The sequence below is a fragment of the Oratosquilla oratoria genome, chromosome 11, assembly GCF_046742065.1.
Source record: "Oratosquilla oratoria isolate Oo_2021 chromosome 11, ASM4674206v1, whole genome shotgun sequence".
Classification (NCBI taxonomy): domain Eukaryota; kingdom Metazoa; phylum Arthropoda; class Malacostraca; order Stomatopoda; family Squillidae; genus Oratosquilla; species Oratosquilla oratoria.
The window spans coordinates 3,101,722-3,119,246 of record NC_134787.1 but is presented as its reverse complement, the minus strand read 5'-3'; the positions used below and the strand labels follow the sequence as shown (position 1 = coordinate 3,119,246).

General features: G+C 39.1%; 1 protein-coding gene across 1 annotated transcript; it reads right to left on the bottom strand.

Annotated features, from left to right (window-relative positions):
* Positions 1–612: 612 nt before the first annotated feature.
* LOC143029570 (PSME3-interacting protein) lies at positions 613–17,521 on the bottom strand. The gene is made up of 5 exons (XM_076192236.1): positions 17,341–17,521; positions 12,574–12,773; positions 11,754–11,879; positions 4,012–4,196; positions 613–1,761 (listed from the first exon to the last, which is right to left on the bottom strand). Exons 2-5 carry the CDS (start codon positions 12,762–12,764, stop codon positions 1,466–1,468), a joined length of 798 nt encoding a protein of 265 aa, XP_076048351.1. The 5' UTR covers positions 12,765–12,773; positions 17,341–17,521; the 3' UTR covers positions 613–1,465.
* Positions 17,522–17,525: the final 4 nt, after the last annotated feature.

Genomic DNA, 17,525 nt, shown 5'->3' with positions numbered 1-17,525 from the left:
AAATTGGAATTACCAACTCTGGAACAGAAAAGAGAAAGAGGAGATCTGCTGACTATTTATAGAATCATGAAAGGAATGGAAATCCTAGATAGGAATGATTTACTAAAATGGGACAATGGAAAAACAAGAGGACACGAAAAGAAACTCAAAAAGAATAACTATAGAAGAGATATGAAAAAAAATTAGCTTCCCACTTAGAGTACTTGATACCTGGAATAATAAAGATAAAGAAACAGTATGTGCAAACACTATTCAAGATTTTATGAAAAGACCTTGATGCTGAAAGATACAAAGATGGGTCACCATGAACATAACTCCCTTCCCGTATAATACAACTAGGTAAATACACTAATATGACACAGACATCAGTCCAATATTTCTATCCAAAGATATTTGTGAGATAGCCCAAAGGAACACTGCCAGCCATTGTAAGGGTGTGAGTTCCCAGTCACAGAAACTTAAGGAAAAGTTGTGTTATTCATATCTGTACATTGTAAGGTCATCCACCTTTACACCAACTTCATCTATCTGTACACCAAAATTTACTTTCTGTTCTCTCTACTGCAATTTCTTTGTCCACTTCTGCATAAAGGATTGAAAATTAAAAACTCCTTTGTTTTCACTTCCCATATTTAGTGAAACTTTCCAATTATAACATCACAAAAGGGTTTTCCAGTATGTGATCTAATCTTTTACCATATCCTCTACACTCCTTGTACTCAATGCAATCAATACTAATTGCAAATAACATTACTAACCTCAATACTTTACCTCAAAACTATATCTCTGATGATTCATCTAGTCTTAAAGTGCTAACTACTTTAACTCTTTCAATACCATACTATGTTATATTGACTTTATTGTGTCAAATACCAGACAACTGTTTTCAATTATGGGGAGTGGGGTATACCCCAGCCTGAGCATGGTTTTCAATACACCATAAAATTCATTCAGTGTGTCTTGGTATTCACATTGTTTAGATAGAGCCTTGAGTGGACAACAGAGGAAAAGAGATTTACTTATTTCCATAAGCAGTACCAAAGACAGCATATTTGTACACCATTCCAATTCCCCTCACAGCATAACCTCTACATTAACAGCATTAGTGTATTACAACATAACTTCACTATTTTTTTTTTTTTTTAGGTAAAAACACAAGGAAAAACCCTAGCACACAACAAATCTCTCTACATTATACTGTATACATACCGTATATACATCCATGTCAAAATTCCTTCACTCTACCCATGATAAATGTATGTTCAATGGCCTTTTCCTCTTTGTAAGGAAGGTGCCTGAGTCAAAGCATGCCTTGACTCCTTGCAGGAGAAGAATACAGAAATGATATACAATGATTCACAATAAATCTAATTTAACAGAAATAATAGCAACACATTTCCTTTCCAGACATCTTCAAACAGTTACAAATGGCTCCAGGAACAATTGCAATTTGCAAAGGAACACATTAACAGTAACTTGACTGACTATTAGATACCTTTATCACTCTCCCTGTGATATCCCTCGGGTGTGAATGAGTAGGTGTTTGCAAGTCATCGTCATCACTGTCAGAGTCCTCATTTCCTTCTGAATCACTCGAGTCAGTGTATGCTCCAAGACCTGGTAGAATTGCAATGCACTTTAGACTACTCTCATTGCTAACCTTATACTGTGTAACTTGTGCTTTATCTTTGCTGTGAGAAGTACCATCTTCTTTCTGAACTGAAGATTTACTGCTCTTTTCCTGATCTTCTTCCTCTTCACCTGCAAGAGAAACATTTCAAATTAAGTCATACATATCTTTAACATGGAGATTACATGAAACTAATTACATAAACCATTCTTAATTCCAGTAAGAAATATCAATTTATTTACACATTATTTAAGTAATTATGAAACACAAAAATGCACATAAGTACATTTCCCCTCATGTAGAAAATAGAGTTGACAGGGAGAAATCCCTTTGGGCTGTGTCAAAATATCATCCATGCACAACCATTCTCCCCTTATACCTATCTCTTGCATTCTCCCTTCCCCAATCAACAGACATTCACCTTTTACTCAAAGTGCCTTTCACCCTATCCATCCATCTCATTTTTGGTCTTTCCCTGAAATTCACTCCATCCACCTCTGCCTTCCACACTTTTTTTCTTAGTCTTTCCTCATTCATTCTTTCCATGTGGCCTAACCATCACAGTATTCTTTCATCTACCCTATCTACAAGCTCCTTCTCCACTCCCATTCTCCCCCTCACCCCATTTCTTACACTATCCATCCTCATAACATCCACCATACTTCCCAAACCCCATCTCAAAACACATTTAAATTCCTCCTTTCTGCTTCTCTTAGAATCCAAGTCTCTGTCCCACACAGTGTCGTAGGCATAATCACCCCTTCATACAGTCTTCTCTTTGTTTGTCTAGTGATCCGAATTTGTATATATTTTTGTGTGGATCTTTTGTTGGTACAAGTGGTAGGTTGTTATACATGATTGAGTAGTATGACGCTGGTGTAGCTTTTCATTGCATTCTGTTGGTGGTGCTTGTGAGATGTAGTGTGATGGATGTATGATGTTTAGTGTTCTAGTGTAAAACTGTGTTCCTGTCAATTTCATGTGGTGTTCTATGGGGAGGATTTTAGCTTCTAAATGTAGGTGTCCAATTGTGATGGTTTTGATATATCCTGTATCATTCTGTAGTGTTTGTAAGTTGTTTCATCTTGCTGATTGTTGGGAACTATACTGTGGGGGTGTAGTCAAGAGCAGTTCTTATGAATTGCTTGAAGATGGTTATTATAGTGTCTTTCTGTTGTCCAAAGTCACTGCTTGCGATGGACTTAAATAGGTTTGATTTCTTGTTGATTTTTCTTATCAGGTCCTTGATATATGGAGTGAAAAATCATACAAGTATCAAACATGAGGCCCAGAATTTTAGGGTTCTTTTCCAATAGAAGGTTTTGGTCACTTAGTTTTACTACTCAATGGTTATAGGGTTAATGAGGTTAGACAGAGAAATGAGGTGGAGGTAGAGTGGGGGAGGAAAGGGAGCTGGTAGATAGGGTTGATCAAAGAATACTGGTACGGTTTGGGCATACACAGAAAGCAAGATAAGAAAAATTGACAAGGATGTGAAAGGCAGAGGTGGATGAAGTGAATTTGAGGGGGAAGACCAAGAATGGGATGGATGGTTAGGGGTGAAAAGGCCTTGGATAAAAGGGGAATGTCTGTTGAGCAGGGAGGAGTGAGGGCAAAAGATAAGATTGCCATGTAATGAAGCAGTGGGGATAAACCAACCTCAGCTGTTGGACCATGCTATGCAGGTATTGTGTCTTATTTCATTGCTTCAAACCCAGGCAGTCGGCAGGAGGCAGAAGGAACTAAGATAAAAGGTAAAAGAAATGGATGTGGATAGGTAAAGGATGGGTGAACAGTGGGTGTATGCCTTGGTTGGTAGGCTACAGTGAGTCCTCCTTATACGGAAATTCTTTATCTTGTAAATTCACAGTTATGGTATTTGGTAATTACAACCCTCGAGGTGCTAAGATAAGAGGGAGGGTGGAGGGGTGTGGAGTGTATTCAGGGATGGAATGGGTGGGAATGATTTTATGCCTTTTCCTTTTTGGCTACCTCCCTTGTGAGGGGGAAAAAGCCTTGGTATATGTATGTATGTACAACCCTCGATCCTATTTACAGTATTTTCATGTCTGTAGGGGTGACTTTCGACATGCTGGAACACATATCCTATTATTACATGTTATAATGGGTTTGGTATACAGTAATTTCAATTTGCGGTAAGGTTTTCAGGAATGCATATGTACCGTATAATGAGGACTTACTGTAACCTTCCTTAGAAAGGGGAAAAGGCTTTTTGGTACATGTATATATATATATGTTATTGGCCCCTCCAGTCTACACCTTGCATGGGTGGGATGGGGGTGTTGTCTTTCCATCTGTGTGGCAGGCAGAACACTGATCACTACGACTGTATACCACAGATATAAGAAAAGGTTTATTACTTGTTTTTTGTTTCTTCTCCTCTCCAGTAGCAGGTTTATCATCACTAGATTTCCTCTTGATAGCTCCTGCAAGCAGAGAAAGTTGCGAATTCTTCTTAGGACCTGTCTTCTTTGTCTCTGCTACCTTCATTTCTGCCTTTCGTTCCTCCTCTAGGGCCTTTTTCTTTAATTCAGTAACTTTCTTTCTGCAAAGATAAAAAAATATATATAAGAAATGTTTCATATTCTATTATCCCTGCAAGTACATGCTTTATAAGAATTTTTAAAACATATAAATCTTACAGTATATCAGTAAGTTGTTCATTTTGTCCATCCAAACAACCAAAATACATTCTACACAACAATACTGGCTTATCCAAACCCTCAACATATCCAGTTTTAGCACTTCCTGACATTCTTATTTCATACATACATACATACATATACCAAGGCTTTTTCCCCCTTTCAAGGGAGGTAGCCAAAAAGGGAAAGGCATAAAAACACTCCCACCCATTTCATCCCTAAATACACTCCACACCCTCCCTCTCATCTGAGCACCTCCTGGATGACGGGTCATCCCTGCACCTTGCCCACCGCCCTGGGTCAGAAGCAGTGTTGCAAGATACAGCACATCCACAGCAAGGCCGGTTCATTTAATCGGCGACCCCCCTCTCCATCCCCCTTGCATATAAGGAGAGGATGGGGAGAAATCCCTTCGGGCTGCGTCAAAATTTACTCACACATACTACCCCCCCACCCACCCCCACCCGTTCCTCCTCATGCAATCACAACATCATCCATATACAACCATTCTTATTTCATGCCACTATTTAAATACACAGGATATATACCATGTTCCCTGGTTGACAAGATGAAGTTTTCCAGTATCCATGAGGAACTTGGATAAAAGGGAAACAAATGGGTTGTGTGTGTGTGCGTGCGTGCCTGTGTGTGTGTACTGTATTGCATATATATTCATTAGTTGGATATTTGTCTTCAGTGGCGATATCTTCCGTGGTAACGACTGTACAGCAGTTTAACTTTTAAATGGATGTGAGTGGATGCATACTTTGGATGGCTACCTACACTATAAGATGAAGCCTTTGGTATATAGCAATCATTCATTTCAACACTGACATAACTCAAAAAATGCTACTTTTCAGGAGAAGCAAAATAAACTTTTAATTATGTAATACAGTCTCCCATGGAACTTTTAAACGAGGTATTTAGCAATGAATTTTTATCTCATGATTAAATGTAGTACATGACATCTCATATTAAAAAATACATTTATTATAAACATGCTTTCTGCCTATTTGAAAAATAAATTTGGAATTATGACGTTACTGCCTTCAGTGACATCAAGCGGCCAGTTTTGCTAATAGAGTTATGGCGTTCTTACCACAAATAAATATAGAAAATGGCAAATTCAGTGGTATAAATAACTCAAAATCTTCAATTTTTGAGTTATGTCATTGTTGAAATGAATGAGAAATAGGTAAATAGATACACCCAATAGAGCTGCTTCAAAGTTAAAATGTATGAACCCATAAAGTGCTAAAGACAGAGACAGAATATATTTTCTTGCTATCCTGACAATTCTTAGTTCTAGTTGTATTTACCTAGTAGTATTATACGGGAAAGGAGCTATGCTCATGGTGACCCGTCTTTGTATCTCTCAGCATCAAGTTTTTTCTTAAAATCTTGAATAGTGTTTGCACACACTGTTTCTTTGTCTAATTTGTTCCAAGTATCTATTATTCTGTGCGGGAAGCTATTTTTTTTTAGATCTCTTCTGTAATTATCTTTTTTTAGTTTCTTTTCATCTCCTCTTGTTTTTCCATTGTCCCATTTTAATCAATCATTCTTATCTAAGATTTCCATTTCCTTCATAATTCTATAGATAGTTAGTAGGTCTCCTCTTTCCCAATTAGGTGCGACCTGCAAAGTGAGGTGGCTTGGAATTTGAGAGAAACAGCTTCAACTGTTACACCCTTTACATTTGTCCCTTTCACTCCTCTTGAATATGATGATGCCTATCCTATGTAATATATCATGAACCGTGAGTGGGATATATGAGGATGCTGGCATTGGCTACCCAATTATATTCATTTTGTAATAGCTGAGTGACCCCTGTAGTCTGTGAACAGGCTTGATCACATTTTCTATGATATTATATTTATTCTGGGTGAAAGAGAATAAGTATAACAGCAGTAACTTTATATTTTACAATGATGCATCATTGTACATCAGGCAACCTGATGTGTGCATTAACAATTAACTCAAATTGAAGATGTTAACCTGTCTAAAATTGCACTTATTTCTCATAGCATTTTTCTAATCCCCCAGGCATTTACTTTTCTCAATCTACAATTTACCTCTACCTCCACTCCTCCCTTTCTTCCCTGGGGGCGGTGCTTTGATATCGGGGGGGACCTTGTGTACTATATCATTGTTTTTTAAATACATATTTTGTTTATAATATTGTTGTTTTCACTTCAAAAAGAAAGCTCACATGTGTTTATGGGGTAGGGGGCGCTAGGAGTCTATTCTAGAAGCCAAGGGGGCGCCAGCCTGAAAAAGTTTGGGAAACCCTGTTCTAAGACCAAGTATTTATGCATCTGGATAGAAAACTGTTTATTCACAACCTTTAGACATTGTCTTTCTCAATTTGTTTTTGTGACCTCTTACAGCCCTCCTATCCCTAATCAAGAGATCTCTTCTGTCAGTGTAGTCGGTCCCCTTTAGCTGCTCTTACTACATACATACATACATATACCAAAGGCTTTTCCCCCTTACACGGGGGGTAGCCAAAAAGAAAAAGGCATAGAAACCACTCCCACCCATTCCATTTCCTATATATTCCACTCCCCTCCACCCTCCTCCCTCCCTCTTATCTTGGCACCTCCTGGATGATGGGTCATCCCTGCATCCTGTCCACTGCCCTGGGTCAGAAGCAGTGTCACAAGACACAGCACATCCACAGCAAGGCCACTTCATAAATTCGGTGACCCCCCCTCTCCGTCCCCCCATGCAGAAAGGGAGAAGACAGGGAGAAATCCCTTTGGGTTGTGTCAAATTTTTTCTCATACATACTTCCTCAATCCCCATTGTTCTAGTCATCAATGTATTGACGGTTTAAATCATCTTGGTCTACGTGAGAACTGGCAATTACCACCTACCAGTATATAAAAGGCACCTAGTATAACTCTTCAGCTTGGATTTATCATAAGCTTGACATACAAGAGGCTAGTCTACTCTTTTTGTGGTAATGTCACACTTCTACCAATCTGTTCTGCCTTTAATTGCTATCCTGTAGAAAATCAGCAACAGAACTTTAGCATTAGGGTTATTTCATATGTCAATTTTCTTATGTTGTCTAGTCCTGTTTTATTGTAACCATCAATACCCCAGTTTGGGGTATTGGCTGCTTGTTATTGTGGCAAAGTAGCATGCAGTCGATACTTTAGGGTCTATATGGGGCGCCCCTACGGACCAGAGCCACACATCATTTTGTCTATGATAGAAGAAATTCTGTTCATAGAGAAATGATGACACTTTTATACTACGACTGTCCCTCCGTTATGCTGTCCCCCAACCCCTTGTTGCTGTCCTGTACCATTTCTCTGAGTATTCTCTTTCTGATTGGGGGAATTCCCTGTGGTGGGGGAAAAGAATACTGCCACCAAGTTTTCCCACTTGGATCGTAAGAGGCGAGAAGAAAGGGACGGGGAGAGAGACTAGGCATCCTTCTCCCTGTAGCCCCAAGGGGCACACATCCTAAAGACAAAAGTGAAGGCATAAGGGGTGCTGGCGGGCCTCGGGCCAGCACCCTAAGGTTTGGGTCTTTTAATGTGCGTGGATGTGGTACAGATGAGAGTAAAAGGGAAGAGATAGGTAGTATGTTTGTGAGAAGAAAGTTGGATGTGTTGGCTTTGAGTGAAACTAAGTTGAAAGGGAAGGGTGAGTGTATGTTTGGGAGTGTAAGTGGGAGGTTATCAGGAGTGAAGAGAGGGCGAGGGAGGGAAGGGGTGGCTATTCTTGTAAGTGAGGAGATAGGTAAAGGGGTAGTGGAGTGGAAGGAGGTTTCCTCAAGGATAATGTGGATGAAGGTGAAACTGGGAAAGGAGATGTGGGTCTTTGTAAGTGCATATGGGCCGGGCAGTGAGAAGAGTGTAGAAGAAAGGGAGGCCTTTTGGATAGATTTAAATGAGTGCATAGAGAGTTTAGGAAGAAATGTCAATGTAATAGTACTGGGAGACCTTAATGCTAGAGTGTCAAATGCTCCAATCGATGGAGTGGTTGGGAAATGTGGAGTTCCAGGAAAGAATCGTAGTGGAGAGTTGATGGTGGAAATGTGTCTAGAAAGAGAGTTGATGATAGCAAATACAGTGTTTCGGAAGAAAGTCAAGCATAAGTACACATGGGAGAGGGTGGTGGAGGGAAGGGTGGTAGATAGAGCGCTAATGGATTATGTAGTGGTAAATAGGATTATGATAGGAAGAGTTAAGGATGTACATGTGCTAAGGGGAGAGGGTGGGGGAATATCAGATCATTTTTTGGTGGAAGGTAAGTTGAGAGTGGAGGATAGATGGAGAAGGAGGAAAGGGACAAAAGGTAGGGAGGTTCTTAGAGTGAACTCCTTGAATGAAAAGGAAAAGGAGAAGGAGTACGAAAAGAAGCTGAAGGAGGAGTGGGAGGGAGTAAAGGATAGAGCAGAGATGGGTGTGGAGGAGGAATGGGGATGGTTCAAGGAGGGAGTCTTAAAGTGTGCAAGGATGGTGTGTGGAACAAGAAGGACAGGAGGAAATAGAAGAAAGGGTAGTGAATGGTGGGATGAGGAAACAAAGAAGGTTGTAGAAGAGAAGAAGCGAGCATTCACAGATTGGTTACAAAAGAGGACAGGGGAGTCATATGAGAGGTACAAAGAAAAGAAAAGAGAAGTAAAGCAAAAGGTAAAGGAGGCAAAGAGGAGAGCAGATGTGAAATGGGGTAGGAGTATGACAGAAAATTTTGAAAGTAATAAAAAGATGTTTTGGAAAGAAATTAAGAGAGGAAGAGGAGGCGAATCAAGTAGGGAAGAAAAGGTAAAAGGTACAGATGGAGAGTTGATAATGGAAGAGATGGCAGTGAGGGGAAGATGGGCAGAATATTTTAGGAAGTTGCTAAATGTGAAGGAGGATAGGGAAGGAAAGATAGCTGCAGTGGGAAATACGAAGAAAATGAGAGTGATGAGTGAGGAGAACGGAGGAGAAATAAGGAAGGATGAGGTGAAGGCAGTTGTAAAGATGATGAAAGCAGGTAAGGCACCTGGTCTGGATGGATGTCATGCAGAATGTCTGAAAAAGGGAGGTTCAGTGATGGTGGACTGGTTGGTGAGATTATTTAATGTTTGCTGGAGAGAGGGTAAAGTACCGGAGGACTGGAGTAGTGCCTGTATAGTTCCTCTTTACAAGGGAAAAGGGGACAAGTGTGAATGTAGTAATTTCAGAGGGATTAGCCTGTTGAGTGTAGTAGGGAAGGCTTATGGGAGAATCTTAATTGAGAGGATTAGGAGAGGAACAGAAGGAGTAATTGGTGAGGAACAGTGTGGATTTAGGACGGGTAGAGGTTGTGTAGATCAGATCTTTGTGGTAAGACAGATATGTGAGAAAGCTATAGGAAAGGGGAAAGATGTTTTTTGGGCTTTTATGGATCTGGAAAAGGCTTATGATAGGGTAGACAGAAAGGCACTGTGGGAGGTTATGCAGATTTATGGGATAGGAGGAAAGCTTTTGGGAGCTGTCAAGAGTTTTTATGTGAGTAGTAGAGCATGTGTTAGGATTGGAAATGGAGAGAGTGAGTGGTTTGAAGTAAAGGTGGGACTTCGTCAAGGATGCGTTATGTCGCCCTGGCTGTTCAACTTATACATGGATGGGGTGGTGCGAGAGGTGAATGCTAGGGTAGTGAGTCAGGGATTGGAGATGGTTAAAGAAAATGGAGAAAAGTGGGATGTGAGCCAGCTGTTGTTTGCGGACGACACTGCGCTTGTGGCAGGGTCAGAGGAGGGATTGAGGAAGCTGGTGGCAGAGTTTGGGAGAGTATGTGATAGAAGAAAGCTAAAGATAAATGTGGGTAAAAGTAAGGTGATGAGATGTACAAGGGGTGAAAGTGGCAGTAGACTGGAAGTGAACATTAAGGGAGAGCGACTGGAGGAAGTGGATAGTTTTAGATACTTGGGTGCAAGTGTAGCAGGAAAAGGTGGAGTGAAGGTGGAGGTAGAATGTAGATTGAGAGAAGCGAGTAAATGCCTTGGTGGTTTAAAGAGTGTAATGAGAAATAGACATTTGGGAATGGATGCGAAGAGGAGACTGTATGAAGGAGTGATTGTGCCAACAGCACTGTATGGGGCAGAAACGTGGAACATAAGAGAAGAAGAGAGAAGGAGTTTGAATGTGTTTGAGATGAGGTGTCTGAGAAGTATGGTGGGGGTTACTAGGCTAGGTAGAGTGAGAAATGAGGAGGTGAGGAGGAGAACAGGGGTGAAAAAGGATTTGGGAGAGAGGGTTGATGAAAGAATATTAGGATGGTTTGGACACATGGAAAGAATGAGTGACGAAAGACTAGTAAAAGAGGTATGGAAGGCAGATGTGGAGGGAGTGAACATGAGGGGACGTCCTAGGATGAGGTGGATGGATGGGGTGAAGGGGGCTTTGGGGAAGAGGGGAATGTCTGTTGAGGAAGGAAGGGAGAGGACGGAAGACAGAGGTGAGTGGAGAATGGTTGTATATGGATGATGTTGTGACGACATGAGGAGGAATAGGCGGGGGGGTGGGGGGTGGGGTAGTATGTGTGAGTAAATTTTGACGCAGCCCGAAGGGATTTCTCCCCGTCCTCTCCTTATATGCAAAGGGGGACGGAGAGGGGGGGTCGCCGATTAAATGAAGCGGCCTTGCTGTGGATGTACTGTGTCTTGCGACACTGCTTCTGACCCAGGGCGGTGGGCAGGGTTCAGGGATGACCCGTCATCCAGGAGGTGCTCAGATGAGAGGAAGGGTGGGAGGGGTGTGGAGTGTATTTAGGGATGAAATGGGTGGGAGTGTTTTTATGCCTTTCCTTTTGTGGCTACCTCCCTTGGAAGGGGGAAAAAGCCTTGGTATATGTATGTATGTATGTATCAAATGATATTGAAAGTATCAGAGTTCCTGTTGTATTTATTTTCCTGGGCTGTAAATGTGTGTGCACATGGTGAATGAAAGTGTATTATTTCTTCATTGTACATCAACTGGGATACTTCACACTAGTCCTGTTTTATTGTAACTATCAAATGATAGTGAAAGTATCAGTTCCTATTGTATTTATTTTCCTGGGCTGTATATGTGTGTACACATGTGAATGAAAGTGTATTATTTCTTCATTGTACATCAACTGAGATATTTCACACTGGTGAAAGAAAAGTGAGCACATGGAGATTAGTTGCACAATAGAAAGTAGGAAAAGCCTTTGGTATATGTATGTATATAACCCCACTCACAGACACGTTGAACAAGCATGGTAACATCATACAAGAAAACAGAAAGTGGAAAATATTGTGAAAAAGAAAACTTTACGAAGGATTTATAATAATGCAAAACGGTAATGAATCTGCAAGCACATCAGCTACATTAATCGTTTTTATGCATACATAACAAAATGTGAATCCTACCGGCTCCAGCACTTGGCCTTCAATCCAAAAATTTCATAAATCAATCAAAATGTGAATTATCAGTCAACAACTTAAGTACCTGTATTCCTCCATTATGGTTTTCTCTTCTGTTCTGACTCTCTTCTCTTCGTTCATTTTTGTTCGATCCACCAAATCAAGAAAATCGACTTCTTCATCTTCTAACCCTCTTACCATATTTTTGAACCTGGAATAAAAAAAATTAACCAAGGGCATGGTTCATTAAATTCCACGCTACAAAGCCCTCTGTGAGGGGCACTGTCCCAGCCTCCTGATAGGGGGAGTGTGTGACGTTAAACCATATCATCATCATTACTATAAACCATATGGGGAATCATTTTATATAGTTATTATATTTTAACAGGAATGATCCTTTATCTATAAGTAGCTAAGAGGGAAATGTGAGTGGTGGATGCAAGTGGAATGGGTGGGAGTGGATCAGGTAGTCATTGTTGGGAATCAGAGAGAAGTACAGGATTCGAACCCATAACTAAGCATATGCAAGACCAGTACAATTCTAATTACACCACTTATACAGTGAATACCCATTGCAGATAAAAGCGCAAAATTTCTTCCTTGAGTTCCTTATGGGCCAACCTGGAAACTGTTGCCAGACAGCTTAGGGCTGCAGGTCTATTGCACGAGAGAAGCAAGGCAATAAATTAACTGACTGAATACAACAAATGATAGAAGTTTTTTCAACCATTTAATAAAAAATAAATAAATAAATAATGATAAAATAAAACAAAACAAAATAATAATATTAGTAATAATAAAATAAATCATAATAAAATAATAATATCAATAATAATAAAATAAAACAAAATAAAATAATAATATTAATAATAATAATAACAAAATAAACAAAGAAGCCTACGTACTTGTGAGCTTCTTCCCACTCATCTTGTTTCTTCTGTTTCTGCTCCTGGAGACGATCAAACAAAGATCTGTGATCAACTGGTTCCTCAGGAGCTTCTTCAGGGTCCTCCTCTCCTCGTTTTGACTGCCAATCTTCCTGACGAATTCTCCTCTTTTCAGCAATATCTGCTTCACTAATGAAACCACTACTCATGGTGGCACTCTGGAAAAAGAATAGTTATGTGGAATTACGAAAGGTGAAAGGAACGATTACTGAGTTGGCCTGGAAACATGGAAAGAACGAGTGAAGAAAGACTGGCAATTATGAAAGTTAAAAAGAACGATTACTGGGTTGGCCTGGACATATGGAAAGAATGAGTGAAGAAAGACTGGCAATTACGAAAGGTAAAAGGAACGATTACTGGGTTGGCCTGGATACATGGAAAGAACAAGTGAAGAAAGACTGGCAAAAAGTGTGTAGAAAGCAGAGCTGGATGGAGTAAACTTGAGGGAACAACCAAAAATGAGATGCATGGATGGGGTACAAAAGGCTATCAGCAAGGGGTAATCTCTGCTGAGCAGGGAAGAGAGAGGGCAATGGATAGGTGTGAGTGAAGAATGGTTGTATATGGATGATAGAAGCAGATCGGGTTTGTTGTACACAATCTTCCCAGTCCAAATCCAAATTTATTTGGATTCAGTATAGTTTTTTCCTCCAGATTTTAACCCATCTACTTTTGATAACTTTTTCACATATTTTTGCTATTGTGCTTGTTAGGGAGACTGGTCTGTAGTTGGTTGGATCTTCCTTGTTTCCTCCCTTATATATTAGTACAATATTTGCATTTTTCCAGTCCTGTGGTACCTTTCCTAATTTTCTTACATATTTAAGACTCAAATTCACATATGGTTCCAACATAATCAATATATTTGATTTCCAATGATCATATTTAGATTTAAATTTGTGTATTGTTTGAGCTTGGGCTATATCACCTAAGCTATTCCACATATTTATATATCTATAAGGAAAAGTGTATTTCTTCACATCCTTTAGACATGTGGTCTTTTTTAATTTACTTCCATGACCTCTTGAAGCCCTCCCATTTTTAATCAGATCTCTTCTATCAGTGCAATCTATCCCCTTCAGTGACCTGAACACTGTAATCATGTCACCTCTTTCTCTTTGATCTTTCAAGGTTGGCAGACCTGGTACCTTTAGTCTCTCCTCATATGTTTTATCTGCCAGGCTGGGGACCAGTTTGGTTGCTGTCCTTTGTATTCTCTCAATCTTGCTTATATCCTTCACTCTGTGTAGGGGACCATACTACTGATGCATATTCCAGTCTTGGATGTATCAAGGTTTCAATGAGCTTTTTTTCATCATCTCTTCATCCATATAATGAAATGCCACTTTAATCTTCTGCAGCAGTCCATATGTCTCTCCCACAATCCTGCTGATTTGTCTGTCAGGTGACAGGTTGTCTTTTATCAACACTCCAAAGTCTTCTTTTGCTTTTGTTTTGTTTGCTCCCCAAGGAATAGTTTATGGATAGCCTTTTGTCTTTTGCTACTTGCCCACTTCCAGTACTTTGCACTTTTTGGTATTGAACTTCATTTCCCATTTTTGGCTCCACCCAAAAAATAGTATCTAGATCTTTTGGCAATATTCTACTGTCCTCCTCATTTTTCACTCTTCTCATGATTTTCGCATCATCTGTAAACATGTTGGCATAGCTTGTTGTTCTTTCCATCATGTCATTATCAGACAAAAATCATTATTGGTGTAAGCACTGAACCTTGTGGTATTCTGTTACTGCTCTCCTGATTGACATCTTGTCCTTTACTATTGTCCTCGCATAACTTTCCCTTAAAAAAATCTTTAATCCATTCTAACAGTTTGCCTCTCAGTCCTCCAACATGCTCCAATTTCCACATATGTTGACTGTGAGGTACTTTATCAAATGCTTTCTCTAAATCCAGGTACACAGTCTGTGTGTGATCACTGCCAAGAACTGGGGCTGTAGGGTTTCCACAAAACTCAAGGCAACAATTGTTACCATGATCTATCCTAACTACAGGCAGTCTATTCTACTTGGCTATAAGGAACCCAACAGGAAATGAAGGGGGATTAAATCAGTAAATATAAAAATGTTTGCCATTCTCAGTTTTTTAAAGAATTACTACCAATATTAATATGAATTTGCTGAAATTATATATGGGGTTCAAAATACTTAATTCTTGGTAAATATAAAGATGTTTGTCCATCTTAATTTTTCAAAAATTGCTACCTACATTACTATTAGTTTGCAGTACTTATATATGAGGTTCAAAATACTCAGAATGATAAGAGCTAACTAATGATATAGATTATAGGTAAGAATTGCAGCTGTGAAACTGGTAAACATCCTAATACACACTTTTAAATCCATCTTAATCTCTTCAGTAAAAGGTGGCAATTACTCTTGCATTCTGGTTGTTATCTGGCTACTTTTGCTCAGCTAAGGATATCAAATGTTGATAAAATTCCAGAATCATGCAACCACAGATATCTAACATGAAACTGATGTTGTCCAATAGTTCCTAACCTAAGACTAATAACCTACAGTCCTACTAAATAACACCCAGTAGCAACCGGCGATTTCCTATGGTGCCCAGGCATTGTGCAAGACTATTTTTTCAGTTCCAATGGTTCATATCATATGAATGATTTATCTACTAGTGAATTCACGAAAAAGTTGTTGAGTTTAGCAGGAGAAATGACGCACAAAGCAGAAAATCCTTTGCTGAATTTCGCACCCGGACCATGGCAATGCCACCATCTTTGTTTATGTTCGGTTGTTGGAAAATGTGAAATGGCTAAATTACCAGGAGTTAGGTTAGGTTAGGTTAGATTAGGACCTAACCTAACCTAAACCACCGACACGTCCGGGCGCTTAATTCAGCAAAGGATTTTCTGCTTTGTGTGTCGTTTCTCTTGCTAAATTCAGTAATTTTTTCGTGAATTCACTAGTAGACAGATCATTCATATATGAACCATTGGAACTGAAAAAAAGAAAAAAAAATACACTTGCACAATGCCCAGGCATCATAGGGAAATCGCCAGTCGCTACCGGGCGTTGCTGATTGCTGCTGGGCATTAATTAGTACAATTCATAACCTAACCTAATGTGGTACTGGAATACAACTAGGTAGGTCAAACACCACCAGAGGCGCCACCGTCGATGACGAGCACAATAGCGCGTCATTTTATGCGCACGCCGTTCAAACGGCCAAATTTACATACCGCGGGAAATTTAATTAACAAAAATGTTGCGTGAGTGTATTTACTACGATCGTAATAAATTTCAAACATTCACATCATCAGTTACATGTCGGTCAATAAAAACATTAGATAAACATGGCGGCCTGCATTCAGCAGTATATCAAAAATTGGTATATGTTTCAACGTAAAAAATGAGCTAACAAATTTATTGTGCGGGCAACTGACCATAATTAACCAAAACTACTAGTATCGTGGATTATTCTAATACCAAAATAAAGTCAGTATGTTACGGTAGAGCTGAGAAATTGGTTGTTAAAATTAGTTTTTTTTTTTCTATCGGGTCGGATTATCGGATAACAACATCAACATCCATCCCGCCATCTTATCTATCACTGGTGATATGGACCATACTTCACTCTATTAAGTTTCTTACTATTATGTTATTAGTGTAATAGACTTATAGTTGAATTATTTTAAATATTTCCTTTAAAATGTGTGATTTTCATGTAATTTGATCGAAGAGAAGTTACGTTTTCATCCTCCGTAATATTACGGACCACAGCTACGATTCGTCCTGCCCGCTATCTATGATCACTGGTGGTATGGATCAAACTACACTATTAAGTTTGTTACTATTGGGTTATTAGCGTAATACCTTGCATATAATTGAATTATTCAAATTATTTTCTTTAAAATGTGTGATTTTCATGTAATTTTACGGTATTCGTAGCTGTGGTGGGTAATTTTGCAGAGGATAAAAACGTAATTATATGATCAAATTACATGGAAATCACACATCTTATAGAAAATAGGTCAAATAATGCAACCATATGCTAATTTTTTATATAAAATTGTGCCTGTCAGTAAAAACCGTCATTGTTTACGTTTGATCGGCGATCAGTCAGACCGCACGTTTCGGCCCGATTTCCTCGGACAAAATAGGCCCGATTTAATTCCATTCAAAATGCAATATCTCGAGAACTAGGACAGCTAGATGGATAAATCAAATTGCATTATACTCATAGCGACTTTTTCCATCCCATGAGAACTACTTCAGCTCAAATATCAGGAATTCCATTTTCATATTGACCTAGCTAATACAACCTAATTTTTCTTGTTGACATTGTTATCTTACTAATCAAATGTGTGCTTAGAGTCTTTTGGACAATATTTCGGTCGCATAAAAATTACAGTGAATGCTTAGCACTGGAGAGATGGGGGAGGAAATATTGTTTGCAGATGCCAGATGGTTATGGTACCTTCAGGATTCCTACCCATCTGAACAAGTCAAATACCCAGCCATGTTAATGTTTACAGTAAATAGTAATTATCACTACCTCCCCTTATTAAGTCATGCCTGAATACAGCATTTATGACCAAATGATTAGTCAATATTATCTTTATGATAACTTGTCTAACCTTAACAATACAATTCTAACAAATAACGCTGCCAAAACATCTTGCTTGATTTATATAAATAAACACTTGACACTACAAAAATTAAAATACAATTGTATTCAACACATACCTTAAGCTTTCAAAACCTTTATATAATACAATAATCTTCTCTCAGCGTCAATACTGCAAAGCCTTATTCTGCGTAAACCTCATTAATGTTGAAAAATACTGCCACAACACTGTTTTGGTTATTATTCATACTATACTTTGTTTTGCACTGCAATGTAATCACTTCTACCTCCTTAGCGGATTATA

Excerpts from the sequence above, each read along its gene's own strand:
- LOC143029570 (XM_076192236.1), bottom strand. The coding sequence starts at position 12,764 with ATGAGTAGTGGTTTCATTAGTGAAGCAGATATTGCTGAAAAGAGGAGA. Across the intron at positions 11,880-12,573 it reads GAGTGGGAAGAAGCTCACAA|GTTCAAAAATATGGTAAGAG; the intron begins GTACGTAGGCTT and ends TTTTTATTCCAG. Across the intron at positions 4,197-11,753 it reads ACCATAATGGAGGAATACAG|AAAGAAAGTTACTGAATTAA; the intron begins GTACTTAAGTTG and ends TTATCTTTGCAG.